At 41.1% G+C, this 22,071-nt stretch overlaps 1 protein-coding gene across 4 annotated transcripts in view; it reads left to right on the top strand.

The window, feature by feature from the left end:
- CDKL5 (cyclin dependent kinase like 5) overlaps positions 1–22,071 on the top strand; it is a 211,465-nt gene that overhangs the window by 182,052 nt on the left and 7,342 nt on the right. For 2 of the 4 annotated variants that reach the window (XM_045089345.1, XM_004758930.3), the window contains 6 exons: positions 3,356–3,457; positions 3,957–4,062; positions 7,000–7,123; positions 14,612–14,711; positions 18,445–18,567; positions 19,708–19,827. In XM_045089345.1, the coding sequence (XP_044945280.1) occupies positions 3,356–3,457; positions 3,957–4,062; positions 7,000–7,123; positions 14,612–14,711; positions 18,445–18,567; positions 19,708–19,827 (675 nt within the window). The remainder of the gene's footprint in view (positions 1–3,355; positions 3,458–3,956; positions 4,063–6,999; positions 7,124–14,611; positions 14,712–18,444; positions 18,568–19,707; positions 19,828–22,071) is intronic. The other 2 variants (XM_045089346.1, XM_004758933.3) reach the window with 1 other exon arrangement.

The following is a 22,071-nucleotide window of genomic DNA, read 5'->3' on the forward strand; positions in this document are numbered from 1 at the left end:
TTAAGTATTCCTTTATGGCATATTTTTTTGAAAGATCCTATTTTGATTTATTACAGAGTTCATCAATTATATGGGATAGTTTTTAATTTTCTCAAAACTTAGTGTGATTTACAGAGATTTTCTCTAATCTTTCCATACCACATTTGCTCAAATCAGGCCCTTTTACTTATACCTTACTCGATATTTTCACTGAATTAAAAAATTTCTGATTTTCCTAGAACTATAGGCAAATTTAACTTCAGGCCAAAATAAACGTTAATTTGCAGTCTTTTGGATTGTTTTTAAATCTCAAGGCAATATTTTTATCCTCGTGCTTCCTCCGTCTTACTGGTTTTTCAAACTCTAGAACTGCTGACAGTAACCTGTTTAAAAGAAGTAGCATTCCTACAGCAGAACACATGTTTTTTAAATTATATTTTCATGATATGAAATATTCATCTGCATCAAAGAAATGAGGGTGGAGATAAGCCAGTGTCAGAAGGAGAGAAGAGTTTGATGTAAGGGGAAGTATTTCCCTTTTTGAAGATATGAAAATAGGTTCATCAGACAGTTCTGTGTCAGAACTCCAGAAAATATGGATGGAATACGTAATAGGAGGTTTAGCAAGCTGGGTGCTGAAGATGGGGTGGAGGTTGCCAGTAGCAGAGCAGTCAGTGTAGCAAAGTAGCTAAGAGCTCAGGTTGGGAAACCAGGCTGACCTGGGTTTGTGTCCTAGTTCTATAGTCTGCTTCAAATGATGTAAATTTGGGAAAGTGACATAATCCCTGTTCGCCTCAGATTCCTCATCTGAGTCGTGTCATAAGCTTCCAACATGGCATATAAAGCACCGTGCCCCGTGCCTGGCAGAGAGTGTCCAGCACATTTTAATTGTTGCTGCTTCTGTGATAGTGGGGGCTGTTTTCGTGATTTTTAACACTCGAAAGAGTCTGAGGTAGGGTTCTTGCCCTTGACAAACTTCTCTTCTCTCAGGGAACATTAAATTATACATGATAACAGTGAAATAATTAAGAAGCAAATTACTGTGGCACTGGCTATAAATAGGAGTTGAGAACAGGGAAAGATCAGGAATGGAGCTGTTAGAAATGGCTCTGGGAGCAGCTGAAGTTCTTGCTCTGAGCTAGGATGTAGAGAGAAGTTTTGGATGGTTAAAGAATGAGGATGTGTTCGGTATTTACCGAGTGAGGCCCCATGGTGGGCTCTCCTGAGAAAGATGAAAGATGACAAAGGTGTAGCCCCTGTACTCTTGAGTGCATGTTGGGGCACACGTGCCAGGGATCGGTCGTGGCGGTACTGTGAGGCTGTGTGCCCGTGCCGCGCTTGAGGCCACTGTGCCATAGACAGAGAGGCACAGCCTAGTCCGGGCGGGGGTTGTGGAAGCCTCCCTGGGGAGGTGGCGTCTGAGAAGGGATTTCTGGGGCTTAACCCGGGAGAGAAAGTGGAGTCGACCTGAGGAAGGGCTGGAAAGAAGGGCAGAAAAGAAAGAGGAGGCTAATAGAGACATTAAACAGCATGGGGTGCTGTGGGGATTCCAACTTGTTCCTTGTTGCTGCCGTGAAAAATGCAAGGTTTGAGGTCGCTTTTGCCGAAAGTCATTTTGTAGATGAGTGTGCTAAGGATCTAAGAAGTTAGGTGGGTTGCCCCAGTTTACCCAAATAGTCCAAGGTGGAGCTGGGACCATGAGGCAGTGTCTAGGTCCCTAGGCCAGCGTTCTTTGCACTGTATCATGCTGACCCGTTGAGGCTGAAGTGACCCTGGGCCCCTAAACAGAGCTATCCTCAATGAGGTTGGAAAGACTGGTTGGTGCCCAGGTAAGAGGAGGAAGAGCAGGAGATGCATACTTGAGAGTAGAGGCAATGGCACATGGCAGAGGAGCCATGATTGGAGTCAAAACAGTGGTTGGAGGAGTCCCTCTAGAGAAGAGAGAAGCCCTAGGGCCTAGAAAGATCTCTAGAGCCTGGCAGCTGCCCGTAGGCATTAGATGGAGGTCAAAACCAGGTAGAGCGTGCTAGCATGCAGTGTAGCATAAAAGAGGAGATGTAAGAAAAATGAAAAGCTACAACTTGGAGAAAGGACAAATGGACTGGTTCTCAGAGTTCCAGAAAAAACACTGTGAACATGGTGGAGACAATCTAATTATAAATGGTTACTGTGGGCTAAGCACAGACCCAACTGTTACAGAATTTTAAGTCCAGTTCAGGAGGTACAGTTCCAAGCTGCAAGACAGTGTAAGTTTAAAGGCACAAAGATGGCAGTGACTAAAGCCATTAGTAAATGGTGAGAATCACTCCCTTACAAAATATTGTGGCACCTTCAAGAGGAAGGGGACCGAACTGGCACTTTCACTTAAGAGTTTAAGTTAGGTATAAATCATTTGTTTTCTAGAGGGCTTTGTAAAGTATGCAGATGCTAAAATTCAAATGAGATCTTATCACAAATTAGGAAGAAGAAAGGCTACCCTGGACGATTTCCTGTCCAGAATATTCTTTCATAGTACATTTAGGGAGTGAGGGATACAAAGACAGAGCAAATCCTATTTAAAGTTTAAATAAAATGTTTTTGATACATCACGTAAGGCTCAAGATACGACTCTGTGTAAATCTAAGTAAGGCTTGGTTGTTTTGTTCCTTAATCTTGTTTTCCTCGAGGGTAGAAGATGCCACTTTTCCCCTCAGTGAACACCCTTGTGGACCAAGGCTGCTCTTAGCTTGTGTCTCACCTCCTTGAAAGATAGGCAGTGTCTCCTGAGATGTGTGCTGTCCTGATCATGATTAAGAAAATACATGAAATACAAGTACTGGAGGAGATTAAGAAAACTTTAAGTACATATAATTACAGCAGTTAGGGAATTTGAAGATAAGTGATAAAGCGTACTGATTCTCTTCCATGATCTATCCAAAGAACATTTGATTGCATCTGAATCTGCCATTTAAGTTCTTAATGAAAAATAATTTTGGATCTGCATCGTTCTTTTTGGAAAAATCTGCTAGAGAAATTTTGGATTAACTAATAGAATCTAATTAGAGTGCTGCACAGAACCATGACTATCTAGATATTAGGAAGATAATTTTCTTTGTTGTTAATAATTAATTGAACTATTTTCAGGGTAATTCTTTCCTTGCTTGCCTTAACTTTAATGAGAATTTCACTTTCCATCTGTGTGACATTTGTTTGAATTATTTTACATTCATCAGATGATTCACTCTTTTATGGGACAATTTGTGTTTTAGCCAACTAACATTTTTTATTTTAGCTGGTGAAGGTACTAATTATGCCAAATAAAGCCCATGGTGATTTAGGTGATTTTCATCCCTAGGAACAGGACACTCTTATAAATCCTTTTAAATTTGACTTCCAGCCTGGAGAACAGCTCCCTCCAGAGATGACTGTGGCTCGATCTTCTGGTAAAGAATCTTCCAGAGAAGGCACTACTTCATTCCACGCAAGGCAGAAGTCTGAGGTCTGAATTCTCCACAAGTTGCTAACTTTTATGATAAAACTTGTCTATAAAGAGTGGTCATGTGACATCATTACAGCCTATCCTTTAAAATTTCTTCATACCTAGTCTCCCACAAATAACTTAAACTGGTTTAATAAGAAGTTAGTTAGTTTTCCTCATGCCATTATTCTGAGTTTTCTCTTTAAAAGATCCTGGGATAGGGGTGCCTCAGTGGCTCAGTCGTTAAGGGTCTGCCTTTAGCTCAGGTCATGATCCCAGGGTCCTGAGATGGAACCCTGAATCAGGGTCCCTGCTCTGTGGAGGGCCTGCTTCTCCCTCTCCCACTCCTCATGCTTGTGTTCCCTCTCTCACTGTGTCTCTCTGTCAAGTAAATAAAATCTATTTCAAAAAAAAAAAAAAGATCCTGGAGTAAATTCTGGATCAGTTACTATTCTAAGTTCATAGGCCACATCATCATTGCTCTACTGTTAACTTTTTATAAACCTCTTTCTTGTCTCAGGGTGGAGCATATCATGACCCCCACTCTGATGACGGCACCGCCCCCAAAGAAAATAGACACCTGTACAATGACCCTGTTCCAAGGAGAGTTGGTAGTTTCTACCGAGGTAAGCCCAGCCCTGTGCGCCCACCAGGGTCCTCTCTCTCTCTCTCTCTCTCTCTCTCTCTCTCTCTCTCCGCCCCTCCCTCCCTCCCCTGTACCTCCAGCCCATGCCTTCCACTACACTTCCTGCCTTGACTTCAGGTCAGCGCCATCCTTGTCTGTGCTGTCGCCTTCCAGCACTTCTCCCTGCTTTGGGCCCTACTTTCTTAGTTCAAGCCCTCATGACTTCTGACTTGGGTTCTTTGAGTAGCCTCCCAGCTGATCTCTGTTTCCCAGGGTTGCCATCAAACCAGTCTCCGGAGTAATTGTGAAGCTGTGTTCTGGCCTTCCCACTCATTCATTCACTTAAGTCCTAAAGTATTTATTGATGTCACCTGTGTGCCTAGTGCTGGTCTAGCTTAGAACATGTCAGTGAACAAGACAGCCAGAGGTCTCCACCTTCACAGAGCTCTCATTCTCACAATGAGAAGACTATACACTAAATATAAAAATTATGTAGAGTGGTAAAAGATAATAAATGCTACAAGGCAAAACCAGAGCAAGGCAACCTGCTGCCTGCCCCCAGTCCTCCATCTCTTACCTGCTGACAGTCCTCTGGTGGTTTCCCATTGACATCACAACAAAATCCGGATTCCCCGAGATGACTTTCTGGATATTCCCTGGCCTTTGCCATCCTCTCCAGCTGCTGCTCTTCCATCCTGAAACACACTCCTCCCCCTGCTTGGTTAGCTTGTTTCTGTCCCATTTAAGGTTCCACTTTGAAGTCTTCTGCAGTATGATATCATCCCTCTCCACCCAAAGTGACATGTTTTCTTCTCTGTTCTAACCATGGTTCCTTGTCTAGCCCTCTAACATGACACAGACTACATGGTGTTGATTCTTTGTCTACATTTTTCTCCCACAAGGTTGCAAGGCCCTTGATCATGTTTTCCTCTTTTACCTTCATTGACTAGCACACTGCCTGACAGTTGCATAAATATTTGTTGACTGAATGAAAGAAAATCTTCAAGTGTGCTTGCACAGCCCTAAAAATGTACTTCGATGGTTAACCGACAACTAAAACAGAGGCTTTGGAGGCTGTATGGATTTAGGAGATGTTGACAGAGAAGGGCATCGCCTTTGAAGAGCTATATAGCAATAGAGGGAGAACCCCTCCAGAACTCTGTCCCCGGGTAGGGAGACTAACAGCAAGCCCACCAGAGTAGGGGCAAGGTCCTGGGTGTTTCATAGGCTCAGCCTCTTAAAGCCTCCTAAGAGTCATCATGACCTTCTGCAGTCACCCTCGCCCACATCCCTTGACTTTTCCCTCTTCTGTTGATTTGGAGAGACAACTAGGAACCTGAGCTAAATAAATGTATAGAAGTATTATTTAGGACTAAATATGAATTGATTTAGGTAGGCTACTAGTTCCTTCCCAGCCCCATTTGAAAAAAGCATAGGGCATTGATTAAGCCTTTTAGTGCATCCGGTTTTTTCTCATGCTGTGGTTACTTTGGAATCTTAAAGGACTAAAATTTTAATTCAGATTAAAGTTAGGTAAAATATTGTAATGTATATGAGCAAATGTCTTTTTTCTGTCACTGTGAGTTTTACTTCCAAAATGGACCATACCTGTGTTATTCCTATAGAGATCTGGAGTACATACTTTAACATAAAATGTTAACAAAGTTTCGATTAATTAAGAAAGACCATTTTGTTTTGATTGCAAGTGAATTAAATTAGTTTGTATCAGCAAAGTCCCTCATTTTTCATTTAAGTGATACACTTCAGGGTTTGGCAGGTAGAACATTTTTATTTTAGAAAGTCCAGAAATAGAAGGAAGAGATTTAACCAGGTGAAACATCTGGAGACATTTGTCATTTCAGTGATTCTTCTAAATCCAACTGGGTAAAGATTTAGTGTTATCATTGAAATGACAGATATTTCCAGAATACTTCCTGTTTTTAGTCCTACTGGGCAAGAGGCAAATGAAATGGTGTCATTTATCTTGATACTCAGCCTGTATATTCCTTTTGTGATGAAATTTGCAATATATTTTGATTTATGATCGAGCTTAGAAAGTGACAGAAAGGGGCACCTGGGTAACTCAGTCGGTTAAGCATCTGCCTTCTGCTCAGGTCATGATCCCAGGGTCTTGGGATTGAGCCCTGCGTGGGACTCCCTGCTCAGCAGGGAGCCTGCTTCTCCCTCTCTGTCCTCCTGCTGCTCCCTTGCTTAGGCTCACTCTCTCTCTCTGTCAAATAAATAAAATTAAAAAAAAAAAAAAAGAAGAAGAAGAAGAAAGTGACAGAAGAAGATAGTAACAGCAAAGAGCAAAAAAGGTATTTACCCACTTATGTTGTGGTTATCTTTCTGTTCTTTCCTGGATTGAGAACTTAAAAATGTTTTTGTTTTTTGGGGTTTGTTTTTTTGTTTTTACAAATAACCTAATTTCTTTGGAATGTAGTTTAAAAAAATACAAAATTGACTCTGTGCCTCCGAAGTATAAGTCTTACAGCACAGTTAATATATTCTAGCACACATATTGTTAAAAGAGTCACTTCAGAAAATCTATTCACTGAGAATAGATTTTGCATAGTTGAGTCTATGTTGTAAGAAAGCCTGTTTCAGAGAATGCCAAAACGGTGAAGGGGGTCTGTCCTATTTATACTTTTAAATATTCTAAAATGTTCTTCATTTTATCAACTGACAAGTCAATTTATGCTTTGAATATATACTGCCTGATGTTAACTGACCCTTGCAAGTTAATGTGATAATCAGTAGGGGGAGAGAGAATGTTCCCTGGAATGCCTCCACCCTCAGAAAACACAAAAATTATATAAAGGGCAGAGGAAGGTTTTGATTTACTTGTTTTTATTTGTGTGAGAGAAAATGCAGTATAACCAGTTAAGAACTGCTTCGGCCAAAAAGTACATCAGTGACTGACTTTTTCTTTGTTTAGTGCCATCTCCTCGTCCAGACAATTCTTTCCATGAAAATAATGTATCAACCAGAGTTTCTTCGCTACCATCAGAGAGCAGTTCTGGAACGAACCACTCAAAAAGACAACCAGCATTCGATCCATGGTGAGTATTTTGATTTGTTCTTATTCTCCTTTTTTCTAATTGGAGATTCGAGATTTCAAAGAATTCTGGATACACTTTTTAGCTTGCTTGCTTTCTCAAGAGAGATTGTTGATAAGGAAAACTGATTTGGCATTATCTGTAATGGTTTATTTTAAGTTCAGCATTTATATTAAATATGTAAAAGAAAAAATCTGCTGGGTCACTAAATGCCTCACATTAGGTAGTGTATCTTTCCCTGTGTTCTTCTGGTAGGAATGCCATCTTCACTGTCTCTTGTTACCGTATCACAGCACTTGGTTGAGCACTTGGTGTATGCTGGCTTACTCGGTCCTCACGGTCAGCCTTAGGGGTGGGGGCAGCTCCCATTCCACGATGCGGAAGCTGTAGCCCCGGAAAGGAGGAACACTTGCCTGGTGCTGGGCAGCCCTTATCAGGGAGGGGGAGCCAGGATCTAGGCCTAAATAGAGTCTGACTCCAAAGCTTATGTTTTTAACCTCTGTGCCGTCTGACGTACGTTCAGGGTGAATGGAAAGAAATGGAGGGACACCCTTTATGCTACCACCAAAAAACATAATGGTAGTCAGAGGCTAAAATGATGTGCCAGTTGCTTGTCCTTTGTTATCTTCTTTGCATCATACGTAGTAAAAACTTAGGGAGAGTTACATCAAGTTTTAAGTCTCATCAGCAGATCTGTCTGGGGAATAAGGACCTTTAAAAAAAAAAAAAATTAGTAACATAGACTAATACTAATTACTAATACTCTCAGCTGCCCAAAGAGGACTGCCCAGAATCTAGATGTGAGGGGTATTGATGTGTACTTTATAAAACCCCCGAGCGCTCCACTTGGAATAAAGTGGCGCATCACCATAACATTGAGAATTTAGAATAGGGCCGTTCTATCGGATTTCAACTCTGGTGTTTATTGCTGGAAGTCACAGAAGGGTTTTACATCCGTCAGTGCTCCTAACCTGTGCAGGGGTGCAGTTTTCACCCTGCTGGCAGGGTTGTATCAAGGTTTTAGTGCTTCTGTGCCCTATGGTAAAAATAACTTCATTATTTTTAAACCAGTAGTAAAAACAATGTTTTTAAAGCTATAAATGTTTTCATTTACATCCATTGCCTTATTTTATTAAATGAGAGTTTTAACATTAGTGACTAAGAGGTTGGACTCTGGAAATAGGACATCTTGATTTTTTTTTTTAAAGATTTTATTTATTTATTTGACAGAGATCACAAGTAGGCAGAGAGGCAGGCAGAGAGAGTGAGAGGGAAGCAGACTCCCTGCTGAGCAGAGAGCCAGATGCAGGGCTCCATCCCAGGACCCTGAGATCATGACCTTAGCCGAAGGCAGCGGCTTAACCCACTGAGCCACCCAGGCGCCCCTGGACATCTTGATTAATGTCACCTTCTGTTGGTGTGACTTTAACCCCTGCCCCTCAGTTTCCTCATCTGTAAAAACAGGCCTACGAATACTACCTCCCTCCCAGGATTAACATGATCATTAAACGGGAGAAAACTCCAGGAGCACCGAGAGCAGTGCCAGGCACACTGTGACTTGTTACTGTTAGCTGCAGCAGTTTTTATCATGGATGTCCTCTAACTTCACTATGACTTACCACACGTCTCCCCTCCACCTCCTTCGCTGAGAAACTTTGCTGCATTCGTTTTCTATGTGACTGTAGACCAGCTCTCCTATACGTTAACCTGGAAGCACAGGTACAGCTTATAGTTACCAGCTTGGACAGTTTTCAAGTGAGGCTTTCATAAGCCATGCGAATAGCGTCTCAATTGTGAGACTAAGGAGGTAGAGAAAAAATCGTTTTTCCTATTGGATGTTGCATAATGGAGTGGTGATGATTTAAAAGAGAATCAACTATGGGGGTGCCTGAGTGGCTCAGTCATTAAGCGTCTGCCTTCGGGTCAGGTCGTGATCCCAGGGTTCTGGGATGAAGCCGCACATCAAGCTACCCGCTCGGCGAGAAGCCTGCTTCTCCCTCTCCCACTCCCCCTGCTTGTGTTCTCTCGCTGTCTCTCTGTCAAATAAATAAATAAAAATCTTAAAAAAAAGAGAGAGAGAGAATCAATTACAGATTAACATAGTTCTATCAAAATTAGGTAGGTCAGACCAAAACTAAATCCAAATGTGGGATAGGTAGTATTAACAACATTGTTTCTGTCTTTTGGATAGTCAGTTTGAGTAGAGCTTGTTTAGGGAAGCTATATGTAGAAACCTGAAAACAGTTGTAGTTTCTGTTTTTGTTTTTAAAGAATTAGCAGGCATAATTGGGGTGTTAGACTTTAGACAAGCCTTCATCAAGTCTCCCTACTTTGATAATGCTATTTTGAAGTTTGAGAGAGTTTCCGAATTACCAGTTTGAATCTCAGTGTTCTTTTGTTCCCACTGCTCCTCATGTTAATGCTGCCGTGATACTCTTCTCCTTTGGGCATCACAGTCTAACTTGGTCTAAGTCACTCATTGAACTGACCTTGATTTTTTTTTTCTTGAACAAGAGATCTCATTCACCATATTGTGTATATTTGAGAGAAATGCAGCTTGATAACGTACAAAAACATGAACAAGCCTTGCTATGGTAACATAGTGAGTCGCTCTTCCTAAATTGTCATTTGCCTAAGGGCAGTCTGTTTCTCCTTGATAATGGTGGTTCCATTTCTGTTGGGACGAGAATATTTGTAGAGTGTACTCATTGTTGGAATGGAAAGACTAACTTACTTCATCATATTTTAAAGTAGTTGATACTGTAGTATAACATCCAGAGTGGCTATTCTGGCCATCTTAGCTATCCAGAGTCCAGCCTAGAACTGGGAGATAAGCCAGAACATCTCAGAACAAAAAACAGAGTTAATGTAGTCATATCCATCTTTACTAATGGGAAAACACCTCCACCCTCCCTATAAGCTTGTTGACTCTTTTATTTTTCCCTTAAGATCTTATTTATCTATTCTAGAGACAGAGACAGAGAATGCATGTGCAGAAGCGGGGGGAGGGGTGGTGGGAAGAAGGAGAGAGAATCTCTAGCAGACTGCGCTGAGCATGGAGCCCAACGTGGCTCTCCATCTTGTGACCCTGAGATCATGATCTGAGCTGAAATCAATATTCGGTTGCTCAACCGACTGAGGCCAGCCAGGTCCCCCAAAGCCTGTCTACTCTTAGGCACAGTTTTAGCAGTTGGCACTGAGGTTGACAGGCAAGAAGTAATCCTGGGCAACAATACAGTGTGAAGAGGGAGAAAAATCCCAAATAATAGCCAGGGAGAGGAGAGGGGTATTTTCGTCTTTTCTCAGGTTCCCAGTAGGAATATCATTTCTGGCCTTCATGGTTTCATATGTAGTATAGATATCCATGAAGCATATAGATTTCTAAAACAGGCTGTTCTTAACTTTCCTTAAAAAGGCAAAGTGTATAAAATACCGTTTATAGGAATCCCAGTAATTAAGGTAAGTGAAGGATTGCTGTCACTGCACACAGCCCCAGGCTTTCTCTTCTGGTTAAGTTATGAATATATTGGCAGCCATTATCGCCTGCCACCAGAACTCATGAAACGGTTCACTGATTGTTTTCCTAGACTTCAGCTGACTAGTTTAGTCGCATGGCCAGGGGAGGGGGGTAGCAGGGAAGGAGTCCTGCTGCTGTACTGAAGCACCAGAGTCTGACCCTCTGGCGAACCTGTGGGTATCCCACCTTGAGTCTATGAGCAGCTTCACGTCTCCCTCCTTGTTTTATTTTTCTCTCTAACCCCGACACCTCTAACACCGGGCCCACCGCATGCACTGGACTCCATAAGTGTTGGTTGACTTCCATTCAGTCAACTTTAGTTCCTTCCTTTTTTAGGGGAGTCTTGCATTCTCTCTTTCCTCTTAACCCTTTATAAAACAGCTGTTGTGTTAGAGGATACCAGAGTAGGGGAGGTTGCTACCCCCTACCCCCACCCCAGCTGTTTGATCGGCCCCGGATAATGTGCCAGGTGACTAGCTGGGTGGTCCTTCTCAAAGGTCTTGTACCTGAGATGGATGTGATTGTCCATTTGTCCTTCTCTCGTGCTGCTCCTCTTGGACCATCTGCTGCCTCTACCAGGTATAATCATAGGGTCCAGAATTCACAGATGAGATAAGTTATGGTGTAGTACCTGTTGTAACAGATCTAGTCTCTGTCTTTATTCTTTTGTACAACGCACGGCTCTTAAGGTGCCTATGTTCCAGGTGGCTTCTCTCCGCCTCTACCTCTCTCTGAGTCTATCTCGCGGGCTTTCTCCCTCTATTTCTCTAACTCTCTGTATGTGTATGTTTCCATGTAGCTTCCCCTTTCTCCTTTCTCCGTCTCCCTTTTCTCTCTCTCTCCCTCTCCCACTTGCGCTCTTTCTCTCTCTGACTTCCTTTTTGTGTCTTTCGTGATACACGCACACTCATGCTTCACTCGTAGCTTTCGTCTTTTTTTTTTTTTTAAGATTTATTTATTTATTTGACAGACAGAGATCACAAGTAGGCAGAGAGGCAGGCAGAGAGAAGGGGAAGCAGGCTCCCTGCTGAGCAGAGAGCTGGACATGGGGCTCGATCCCAGAACCCTGAGATCATGACCCGAGCCAAAGGCAAAGGCTTAACCCACTGAGCCACCCAGGCGCCCCGACTCGTAGCTTTCATCTTTGTAGTTCAAGGGTAACTTATTTCCTTCTTTGTTTTGGTCTCTGGCATCTTTCCCTGCCTGAGTCTTGGCCCCACTGCTTCTTCTCAGTCTCAGTCTGAAGATGTTTTCCTCATCACTCCTCCTTTCCTTGGGCTCTGGTTTATCCAGTGTCTCTGAAAAGACCCTACAGAGGGTCTCTGATCTTCCTGCATTTTATGCTCACAGGGGACTCCAAGCCCTGGGCTTTTTGTCCTCCTGCTGTTTCTCATTCATTACCCTTCTCATTGGCCCCCTCACTTTCTTCTTACTGGATAGAGACTTTTCTTCCCATTCCAGATCTGTTCCTCATAGGATTAGTGTCTCAAAGCCTTCTCTTGCTCTCATGCCAGCGTTAGCATTCCTACAGTAATGCCCATTCCCATCCCGAGCTTGTAGTCATGATGAATGTGTCCCCCTTAAAGATTTCCTGGATTGGCAGAAAGCACTTTTATATTGACCCTCAGCAGACCTTGGAGATTTTGTTAGACTTACATTCTGATTGGGTTAAAAAAATTTTTTTTCCCTGTTTATCTGAATACTTTGCTGTGCTTCTAGGTTAGGTGCAGACCCCTTATGGAAGGACATAAGCTGTAACATAAGCAAATAGTTCTTTAACTTTTGTAAGTTATTATAAGGCATTAAAAATAGTATTGGTGGTTAGCCTAAATGCTATGTGAGGTTCCTTTCAGTTCTGAGAGTTGTGCTCTTGTGATTCCAGCAAACTACACTGTATTTACTGTATTCCGTAGAACCCGAACTTTCCACTCTTCTGTTCTTACCTGTGCCATCATATCTGAAGTTTTCTAGCTTCCAAAACCATAAATGTATCATTCTGAGTTCTAATGCTACTTATTTTTATTGGTTGTGTTGTATTATGAAACTTTTCACTTCAGAACTTGGAACTGTCAATGATTGTAGGTCCTAATGAGTTTCAGGACCACTTGGGCCTACAGTCCCGATTTTTACTTCCTTGGTATTCCCATTAACTTTTAGGCTAGACACTTAAAGAAGAAATGATCATTGCTCCTTCACAGAGTCATGTTTTCCTGTTTTTTAATCTGTCTGTCCATCTGTCTTTCTTTTTCAGTCTCTTCCCTTATTGTCTTAGATCTTGAGTTTTGGGGTTTTCAAATAAATTTTCTGTGGTTTGTACAACCTTTTTAATATATCTGTAGTACACGTTTGATGTTAAAACTAAAAAGAAGAAATAATAAATCACCAATAATCTTTCTACCCAGAGATAGTAACTGTTAAGATTTTATTTTGTTTTATTCCTGCCTTTAAAAAGTGAGTGTGTGTACACATATATTCCTTTTTATTTTGAAGATTTACTTATTTATTTGAGAGAGAGGGAGAGCACAAGCAGGAGGGGCAGAGGGAGAAGGAGAGAGAATCCCAAGCAGATTCCCTGCTGAGCATGGAGCCCGACGCAGGGCTTAAACCCATGACCTGAGATCATGACCTGAGCCGAAACCGAGAGTCAGATGCTTAACCAACTGTACCGCCCAGGCACCCATCTTTTTTTTTTTTTTTTTTTTAATACAATTAGGATCATATTATGTAGCAACTTTTGAATCTTGTAGTTTTTCACTTAGTATTATATTTGTATTCCTTTAGATTACTTGAAATTTTTTGAAGATATGATTTATTTTTGATAGCTTTGTGGTGTTTTCTAGCCTGTGGTTCTGTAACAGTTTATATAGTTGTTTACTGTCTCCACATGGATTTCATCAAGAATGCTACTTGCTCATTATTTTCTTAGATATTGTAGTAACTTCATCATCATTGCGTGTTCTAAAATCACCAAATATGAATGAACTCTCACCTTTAATGTTTGGCTCTTGATTTTAGGGAATAGCTAATAGAAGGAATTCAATCATTTGAGAAAATGGTTTTGCACAGTCATATGTTAAAATTTAAAATAGAGCCCATGGAATGTGTCTTTTTGAAGAGTAACACTGGTTGAGCTGCTTTTTAAAGACTGTAAATGAAATTAATACAGGGCCTTTGTTAACATACGAGTCATCAACTTAATAAGGCCACGGTTTTCTGTTTGCTGTCTGTTAATACCTCCTATGTGTGTTAAAATACCTGATGGAGTCGGTGTGGCATGAAGCTTAATGTCCGTTATTTTCAGTTAGAAGCTTTTTTGCCACAAGTACTTTCTATTGAAGCATTCATCTTGTCCATGTTCTTACTGGATCTATTTTTCAAATTAGTTCCAATAAATAGATACAAGGTTTTTATGAAGGAATTTTTCAGTTTGAGGCAATTTTTACTTTTATTTACAGTGCTTCTGTAGCACCGTTGTTCTTCTGTTTTGTTTTTTGTTTTTTTGTTTTTTTTTTTGTTTTTTTTGTATGTTCAGTATCTTGGCAAGCCACTAATTATGAACTTCTCGAGCTGGTTTTAGAAAGGTAAATAGAAAAACAAAGATATTGAAAATGTTTCAGCTATTTCCCTTGGAGAGTCATGAAAAAGGCATCCATCCTTTAAACTGTGTGCTTTTCAGACTCTCCAGCGCTGAGGTTTTCTACAGCATGAAAGTGGTCCTGCGGCGCAGTTACCAGATCATTTGTAATAATGCTCAAATGGCCAGTTCAAGTGAGCTGTGCTAAAGGCTAATCATTAACTATGGCTGATAGATTCAGTCCCCCCTGTGCTTTTTAGAGGCTCTTTACCTACGTGCTTGATTTGTCATGGCTGTTTGAATCTGGTTTCATGCATTTTTTTAGTTTTCATTGTACTTGTCATAGAATGGCAGGAGAAAGATTGAAAGATCAATATGATAAAAATGTCTTCCCATTTAGGAAAAGTCCTGAAAACATTAGTCATTCCGAACAACTCAAGGAAAAGGAGAAACAAGGTTTTTTCAGGTCAATGAAAAAGAAAAAGAAGAAATCTCAAACAGTAAGTAGATGGCTACTTTCTGGATACAGTGGCACACGAGTCTGCATTAGTCTGTGGGTACTTGACATTTTGGATGTGGCAATGAAAGTGAATTATTTTCTTACTGAGATTTGACATGCGTACATTGTATATGTGTCTTCTAAATTCTATCCAACTATCCTCCTCTCACAGAGCCTTTTCTAGATTCCACAGACTCTCCAGGAATAGAAGAAATTTAATTTGGATGAGAGAGAGCACCAACCTCTCTCGGTAAACATCCATGTGGATTTATATTCATGTAGAAACTATGAAGCTGCAGGGTTTTTTTCTTTGGGGGTTAAACACATGTGAAAACTTAGGAAATGGTTTTGCTGTATGCTTAAATCTTGAAATTTATAGCTAACCATCATTCATTATTCTTCCCTGGCTGGTTTTCCAGTTGCCATGTTGACAAGTGCATTTCTGGGCTGCATAATCACAGAGAGGAGAATAGTATTTGACATTTCAGGGCTTGCTTTAGTAGGAAGACATGTTTATCTTGTGACTGAACTGTGAAATGGAACGAATCTAATCTCCTGGGAGCCCTCTGCCTGAACCAAGGTTTGGCTCCATGGCACCCTGCACATCACATCACTGAATCACCCAAGCAAGGATCCTGCTGGTTAGTGACGTGAGGAAACAGGGGAAAGCCAGGCCTCTAGGCCAGCAGGAGACTCTTCACCCACGTGAGGCCTGCTTCCCCCTTTGCTTTATGGTACTTCCAGGGCCAGACAGTGTTGAGTCAGCTATTTTAAATGCCTTTGTTTCTATTTCTCCTTCATACATGATTGACTCTCATTTTTTATAAAGGAAAAAAGATTCTAGGATTATGACTCAGTGGTAAGTAAAGATGACATAGATGATTAGCACAGAATGTAATACCCAAAGTAAGGGTCATAGATGTTCTGGAAGTATTAATAAAGACCTTCCTAGATAATGTTTCTAGATGATTCTTTCACTTGCATATTTGTGAAATTGATGTATTTCCTTTTAGAAAAATTGAGGAAAAAAATGATCCTTTCTAATCTTATCCCTGTCACACTGATCTTATTACCCTATTACAACTAGCATTAGGATTTTGGTATATTTCCTCCTAGCTTTTTAGTCTATGCATATGTTTGTGGAAAGAAGGTGTTTTTTTAGTTTGTTTTAAATAATAATAATCCTTGTACAGTTTTGTATTCTGACTTTTCATAGTATATCTGTCGATCACACATACCTATAATATATATATTACTACACTGATCTTATTATCTTCATTTTAATGAAGATTTTTTTAAAAAGCTGCCTATATCTCTACCTGAAATTCCCTTAAAGCAAAATGTCACATCAAAATGCCACTCAGTCAAATATTGCTACATTTATTATTTAGATGGGATGAACAAAATAGACCTGATTTATTAAAGTAGAAAAGCTTAAAATATTTAAAGTACTAATATAATAAAACTGTTATCATTGTCTGTAGAACATATTTATCCATCATGAACTTTGAACTTAGACTATCTCTCCTAACCCTTGTTATTTTTATTTTGAGGTTTTTGTTTTTGTTTTTAACCTCAGGTCTGTAGCCACTGTGGGGTAATTAAGTGGAAGAAAGTAGCAGGAACCAAGGAATTGAAGGTGTTTTGTGTATAGACTTGGTTTTTGATGTCTGTCTGCATTAGACTAACATTTAACCTAGAGTCCCTAGCTTACCAGGGCATGAATTGAGTGTATACATGTTGACTGACTCTGTTATTCAGGATCTGGTTCAAATTTTAGATTTTCAAATAGTATAGATTAGGGCAAATAAGAAAATAATTATTCTCCAACATCCTCTCCACTCAAACTTCTTTAAGGTTTGTATACATTTCATTTTCTATATGTAAAGTAACTGCAAAATATCTCTATATAGGCCACAGTGCTTGAAGCCTCACAAATCAAAAGTTGTGCCTCTGCATTTTTTAATTAAAAGAAAAAGAATTTTTTTGGAGAGAGAGAGAGAGGGTGCACAGGGAACAAGAGAACCCCAAATACATTCCACAACCAGCCCAGAGCGCAAAGCAGAGCTCAGCCTCAGCAACCCTGAGATCATGACCTAAGCCAAAATCAAGAGTCAGAGGCCCAACCGCCTAAACCACCCAGCCACACTAGAAGAAAAAATTTTTTAAGGACTTTGGTTTGTAGAGTAAGATTTCCAAAGAGCTCTCTGTATTTTGCCAGACCTCAGGCTCCTAAGCCTAATGTGACGTCACCTCTGCCTCCTTCAAGTAAGCATTGGAACAGAATTAAAGTTACCCTTTTTTCACTTTCTAGAACTCAGCAAAAGGAAACTAGGTAAACCAGCTTAGAAAGATTTAAAGCTTTGTGGCCTTTGCATCAAACTCAAAAAAAAAAAAAAAAAAAGGAAAGAAGAAAGAAGGAAGAAAAGAAATATGTGCCCAGTGCATGTAGAGAAACAGGACATTTTTAAACCTCAGTGGGTCCTAAATCTAGTTGTAACACCTTTATTTCACTGATAGAGGACTGCCCAGGCAAGTTGTAACCTGCCCAAAGTCACACGATCAGTCAGGAGAGCCAGAGGTAGGTTCTCCTAAATAGCAGGCCCCGGGCTCAGTCACTGCCACAGGCCCATCTCTGGTCCAGAGCCTCTGGCCGCTGATTCTTGGGAACTCTCCTGTGGCTTCCTTAGTGATGTAAGTTAAACTCTTCCCCGGGATCCCATTGTAGGAACAGGAACCTTCCATGGGCTATCTTAATTGAATGGCTTCATACAAGGTGATCTGAATACCTTCATATATATTGCTAGTTCTCTAACAATTGAGTTATCCAAAACAGGGGAAAGTGGTGCCAAAAAATAATTCTGTATTGCAAAGGTGCCTGCTTTGACTCAAGCAAATCTGGAGGCCGCCTTGGGAAATCTGGAGGCCGCCTTGGGAAATCTGGCTTCAGTTCCATATCCAGAGTTACGTAAGCCCTCAGAGCATATGGTGACTTTGCCAACTTGGTAATTGTACCCTAGTTAGTTAGTATCTCAATTGGTAATCGTGCATCAATTTAAAGATTGAACTTTCTGCTTTTTCACTTTGAAAACCTGTATTCTGAATGGTGCCACATGCTTTCCCTGGAGTGAATATTTCTTTAACAGCATAGAACCAGGCTTCTTTCATGATTGTAGACCATGTGATGTTTTCTGGTTCAAGAGTTGGCCATGTTGAAAAGTGTTTGCTGTATCCTCTTCTCCCCCTCTTCCCCATAGGCAGATCACGTGGTCAGTGCTTTAGTCGCTGAGATCCTCTCTAGCAATTAGGAAAAGATTGACGTTCATTAGTAGCTCTTTAAACACAATTCTTTACAATAATCTTACTCCTAAGCTCAGTGTGACTAGACATACGTAGGTTTCTAGGCATTCCTATTATAGGTAAGGATCATGACCGCATGTTCTTTATATACATTGACGTTTTTGCAGGTTTTGAATTTACTTTGTTGGCATCTCCATGTCCAGGTGAGAAATGACACAGAACTCCTCTAGGTGCAGCACAGAGTTTCCTTAAGTGACCGTTAACATTGAACAGTATCAGGGCTCCCAAGGGCTAGGAGTTTCAGTAAGAATACCCTTCTTTTTCTTCTTTCTTTCTTTCTTCCTTTCTTTTCTTTCTTTCTTTTATCTTTTCTGTTCTTTTTTTTCTTTTTTTTTTTTTTTTTGCAATTAGTTTATTTGTATCTTATATTGCAGACAGATTCCACCAACGGGGAGAATCCAAGCATCAAGAAATCCCTCTTTCCTCTTTTTAATTCAAAGAATCATTTAAAGCATAGTTCTTCTTTGAAAAAGCTTCCTGTAGTCACTCCACCCATGGTACCCATTTTTATGTACGGTAGCCCTGCACACTGCTCCAGTAAACTTGTTTTACTGATGACCACAGCATGTCTTGTATTTTCATGAGGTCATATTCTCTTTGTGCTAGTTAAGTACCTGAGCCAGTTCCATAAAGTTACTAAAATATCAATTCTTTGCCATTCTGGATTTCGTGAATCAGTTAAGGAAGTTGAAGCCTAAAAGGCTACTTAAACAAACTAGTGAAAGGCTAGTTTGGGTTGTCTGGTTAGCCACTTGTGGGCAGACGGCATTCATAAAATCCCTTATTTCCTGTAGAGAATTTGATTAACATTTATAACTAACCATGTCTTTTCATTTGGCTCACAAAGTCTGTTAACACTTGGTTGGCAGTTTATTCTGTGAAACCAAGTTGAATTGGCCAAATTGAGTGAGCCAGTAGGCTCCACTTCTCTTAGTCGGTGATTTGCTTTTTCCTCGCCTGGCTCTAGCTTTTGCTGGTCACTTAGTGTAAAGCCAGGGCTTTTGCTTGGCATTTGGCATTATTCTGTGTTCACCAAAATCGGTGAAAGTACCAATTGCATTCCTCTGGAGTTTGTGGTACAAAGTTCCAGGATTTTCATACTGTGTAATGGTAGACCCAGATTTACTCGGTGGTGTCTTGGGAATATGATTCAAACCATACTTCTCCCACTTCAGTATCCTTGAAAGCCTGCTAGGCTTTGTTGGGCACCACCAAATACAGTGTTTGGATCATTTTCCCAGCAGGAGCAAATGTTTGTTTTATTGAACTGGTTCATAACCTAACTGCAGTACGGATGAGGATGCGACAGCAGTTTCTGGTACAGCCCAACCTGACTGCTCTCTCTTACAGCGACTGACACTAACAGCATGGGAATGCTTTACGGGTTGAGGTTTTAACAAAGCTGCATGCCATCTGCCAATTTTTCCTAATACAGGGAAAATTATTAAGAGGGAAGCAGAATTTAACTGGCATCACTTGCATTGTGAACATTGGGAGAGTTTTGGTTTCCTTTTTTATTGGGGGTGGGGTCGAGGTTTGGTTTCCTTTGATTTGCTTTTGTTCTCTTGGGTGTGGTTGCATAGCTAAGTAAGGCTTATTGGGGTTCTTCTTGAATCCTTGCCCATATTCTGCTCTAGGTGCCCAATTCTGATGGCCCTGATCTACTGACATTACAGAAAGCCATTCATTCTGCTAGCACCCCGAGCAGCAGACCGAAGGAGTGGCGTCCAGAGAAGATCTCTGATCTGCAGACCCAAGTGAGTAGTGCCTGTAATGCTCCTAGATTCTTAGACTCTGCAGTGACTATCTCGCTTGAGAAGAGGGCAAGGTTGAGGAATTCAGCCTCAGTGTTACGACCAGGCTGGGAGCCTCCTCAGGATATACCCTCACTGTGAATAGCAGATGCATCTTGGGAGTCCAGATGAATCTTGTTTCAGTGACCCATGTCCAAATGGGAAAAAAGTGAGCTTCCATTAGCCTTCACCTAGCCCTGGGTCGGGGAGGATAGGGGGTAGGTGTTAGAGGGGTGTAAGGGGAATAATGAAGATGTGATCCCAGCCCATAAACACTAACGTCTTGGGAGAGAGAGAAAATCTATAAATAACCATAATTCATGGTAAAAAGTGAGGCATGCCATAAAATGTAAGGGAGGGTGAGAGGTAGTGGGAAGATGAAGGTTTCGTTAAATGTGGCAGCATACGAATTAGGCCTTGAAAGACAGATACCATAACCTTTCTTGAAAGAATAAGCTTCTGAAGTTGATACAGTTTTTGATAGAAAATCAAACAGTTGTATTAGGAACTGCATATTATGCAATATTATATAATTGCATTTATCTGCCATAATGGGGATAAACAGAAAATGAGTCAGTAAATTTTTTGAGGTAACTGAGGTGTATCTCCTTTGGACAACTATTAGGATTGGAAATGTTGTAATATTGCATCTTTTCAGTATCCCTTAGTGAGTACAGTGACATAATTTAACTTGTTTTTGATGATATTATTTTTATAAAGCTAGTATTCCTCTGTACTGTAATTTCTGACAACCTGATGAGCTTTTAGAGCTGTAGGATTGCTTATACCTATAGATGGCCACAGATTTCTGTGATTTGGACGAAGAGGGTTTATTTTTATAGGTTTGTTGTTTACTTTCTTTAACTATTACTTAGAGCCACTGACGGGAATTCCCAGATTTCACTTGTATTTGGCCAACCATCTATGTTTTCTGCTTCTTAACATAATACCGGCTCAGGGGAGGGAAGGGGATAGAAAGGGTGTAGAGAACCAGATACCCAAGGTGTTGGCTATGTATCTGAACTAAGAGCACAAGGCTTTGAGTGACAGCCTGATATTCTCTTCCCAGTTTTATGAAAAAGAGTATGGGGCTTTAGAACCTTCCTTGTATAGCCATTTCTTTTTGCTAAGAAGCTCTTTTCAGGTTACTTTATATCTCTAGCTGGACCCAAATTATTGTAATTGCTCAATAGTCGCAGGTGGTCAGGGCTATAAAAATCACCAGGAGTCTCATTGTGTTATCTCATTGTGTTATCATACCAGTTTCAGTAACAAAAAACATAACTTGGAGCACTTAGGATGTACACTGTACTATGCCACCTCCCCTGGGGACCACAGAGCTTTTGTGGACAGACTTTGGAATAGCCATGGCAGATGCTTCCTTAGGAGCAATTTCTGAGTCCATTCTCAAGCAATTTCCCTTCGATTTCAGTCCTCTGATCCTTCAAATCTTGTAGTATGCCTTGAGATCATCAACATTTTATTAAAACTTTGCCAAGCCCTTAAACGCATGGCCCTTGAGACTTGGTAGCCAGAGGCTAGGGGAACATCTTGAGTGCAGGGTCCCTGTCAAGGGCCCTGAATTTCAGGGTGTTTTCACATGCCGCTTCTGATGGTGAGCCTCATCGCACATTACATAGAGGAGGAGAGGGGAGTGAGCCCCTTTCCCTGGTGGGGGAGCCATGGTTCAGCAGTCACCTGAGAAGAGTTGCCGAGTGCAGGGTAGGTGGCTGCCGGGACCCTCCCTTCTGCCTTGAAGCGCAGTCCCCTCCGCAGTGCAGCATGTGTGGAATCTGCGCCGCAGCCACCCAGGAGACAGGCAGGGCAGCTGTGAGCCCATGTTAGGAATCCAAAGCCTCCTGTGAGTCCGTTGTATTAGAGTCTGTAGGGCTTTTGCTTGTTTTTCTCTGCTTTGTTCACTTTTCAGTGCTCAGATCTTACCCCCACCCCGAAAAAAGTAAAAGTACAGGAAGGGAACGTTTAGATTTTACAGTGTCAAGGGAAAGGGAAGATCGGGGTGATCAGAACAGAAGGAGGTAGTGGTTTTTAGGCGAGTGTGTTGCTACCTAATCGAAACATTCCATTTCTTCAGTTTTCTCTTGCCGCTAGCTAGATGGGGTTGAATGGCTGAGTCCTGGCTGGTGAAAAAATAAGTGGCAGGTTTATATGGAGCTGTTGCGAGGATTTCTCAAAAAGGGAGAGGCGTAT

The sequence above is a fragment of the Mustela putorius genome, unplaced genomic scaffold (genome assembly GCF_011764305.1).
Source record: "Mustela putorius furo isolate JIRA1106 unplaced genomic scaffold, ASM1176430v1.1 tig00003836_pilon_pilon_pilon, whole genome shotgun sequence".
Taxonomy (NCBI): domain Eukaryota; kingdom Metazoa; phylum Chordata; class Mammalia; order Carnivora; family Mustelidae; genus Mustela; species Mustela putorius.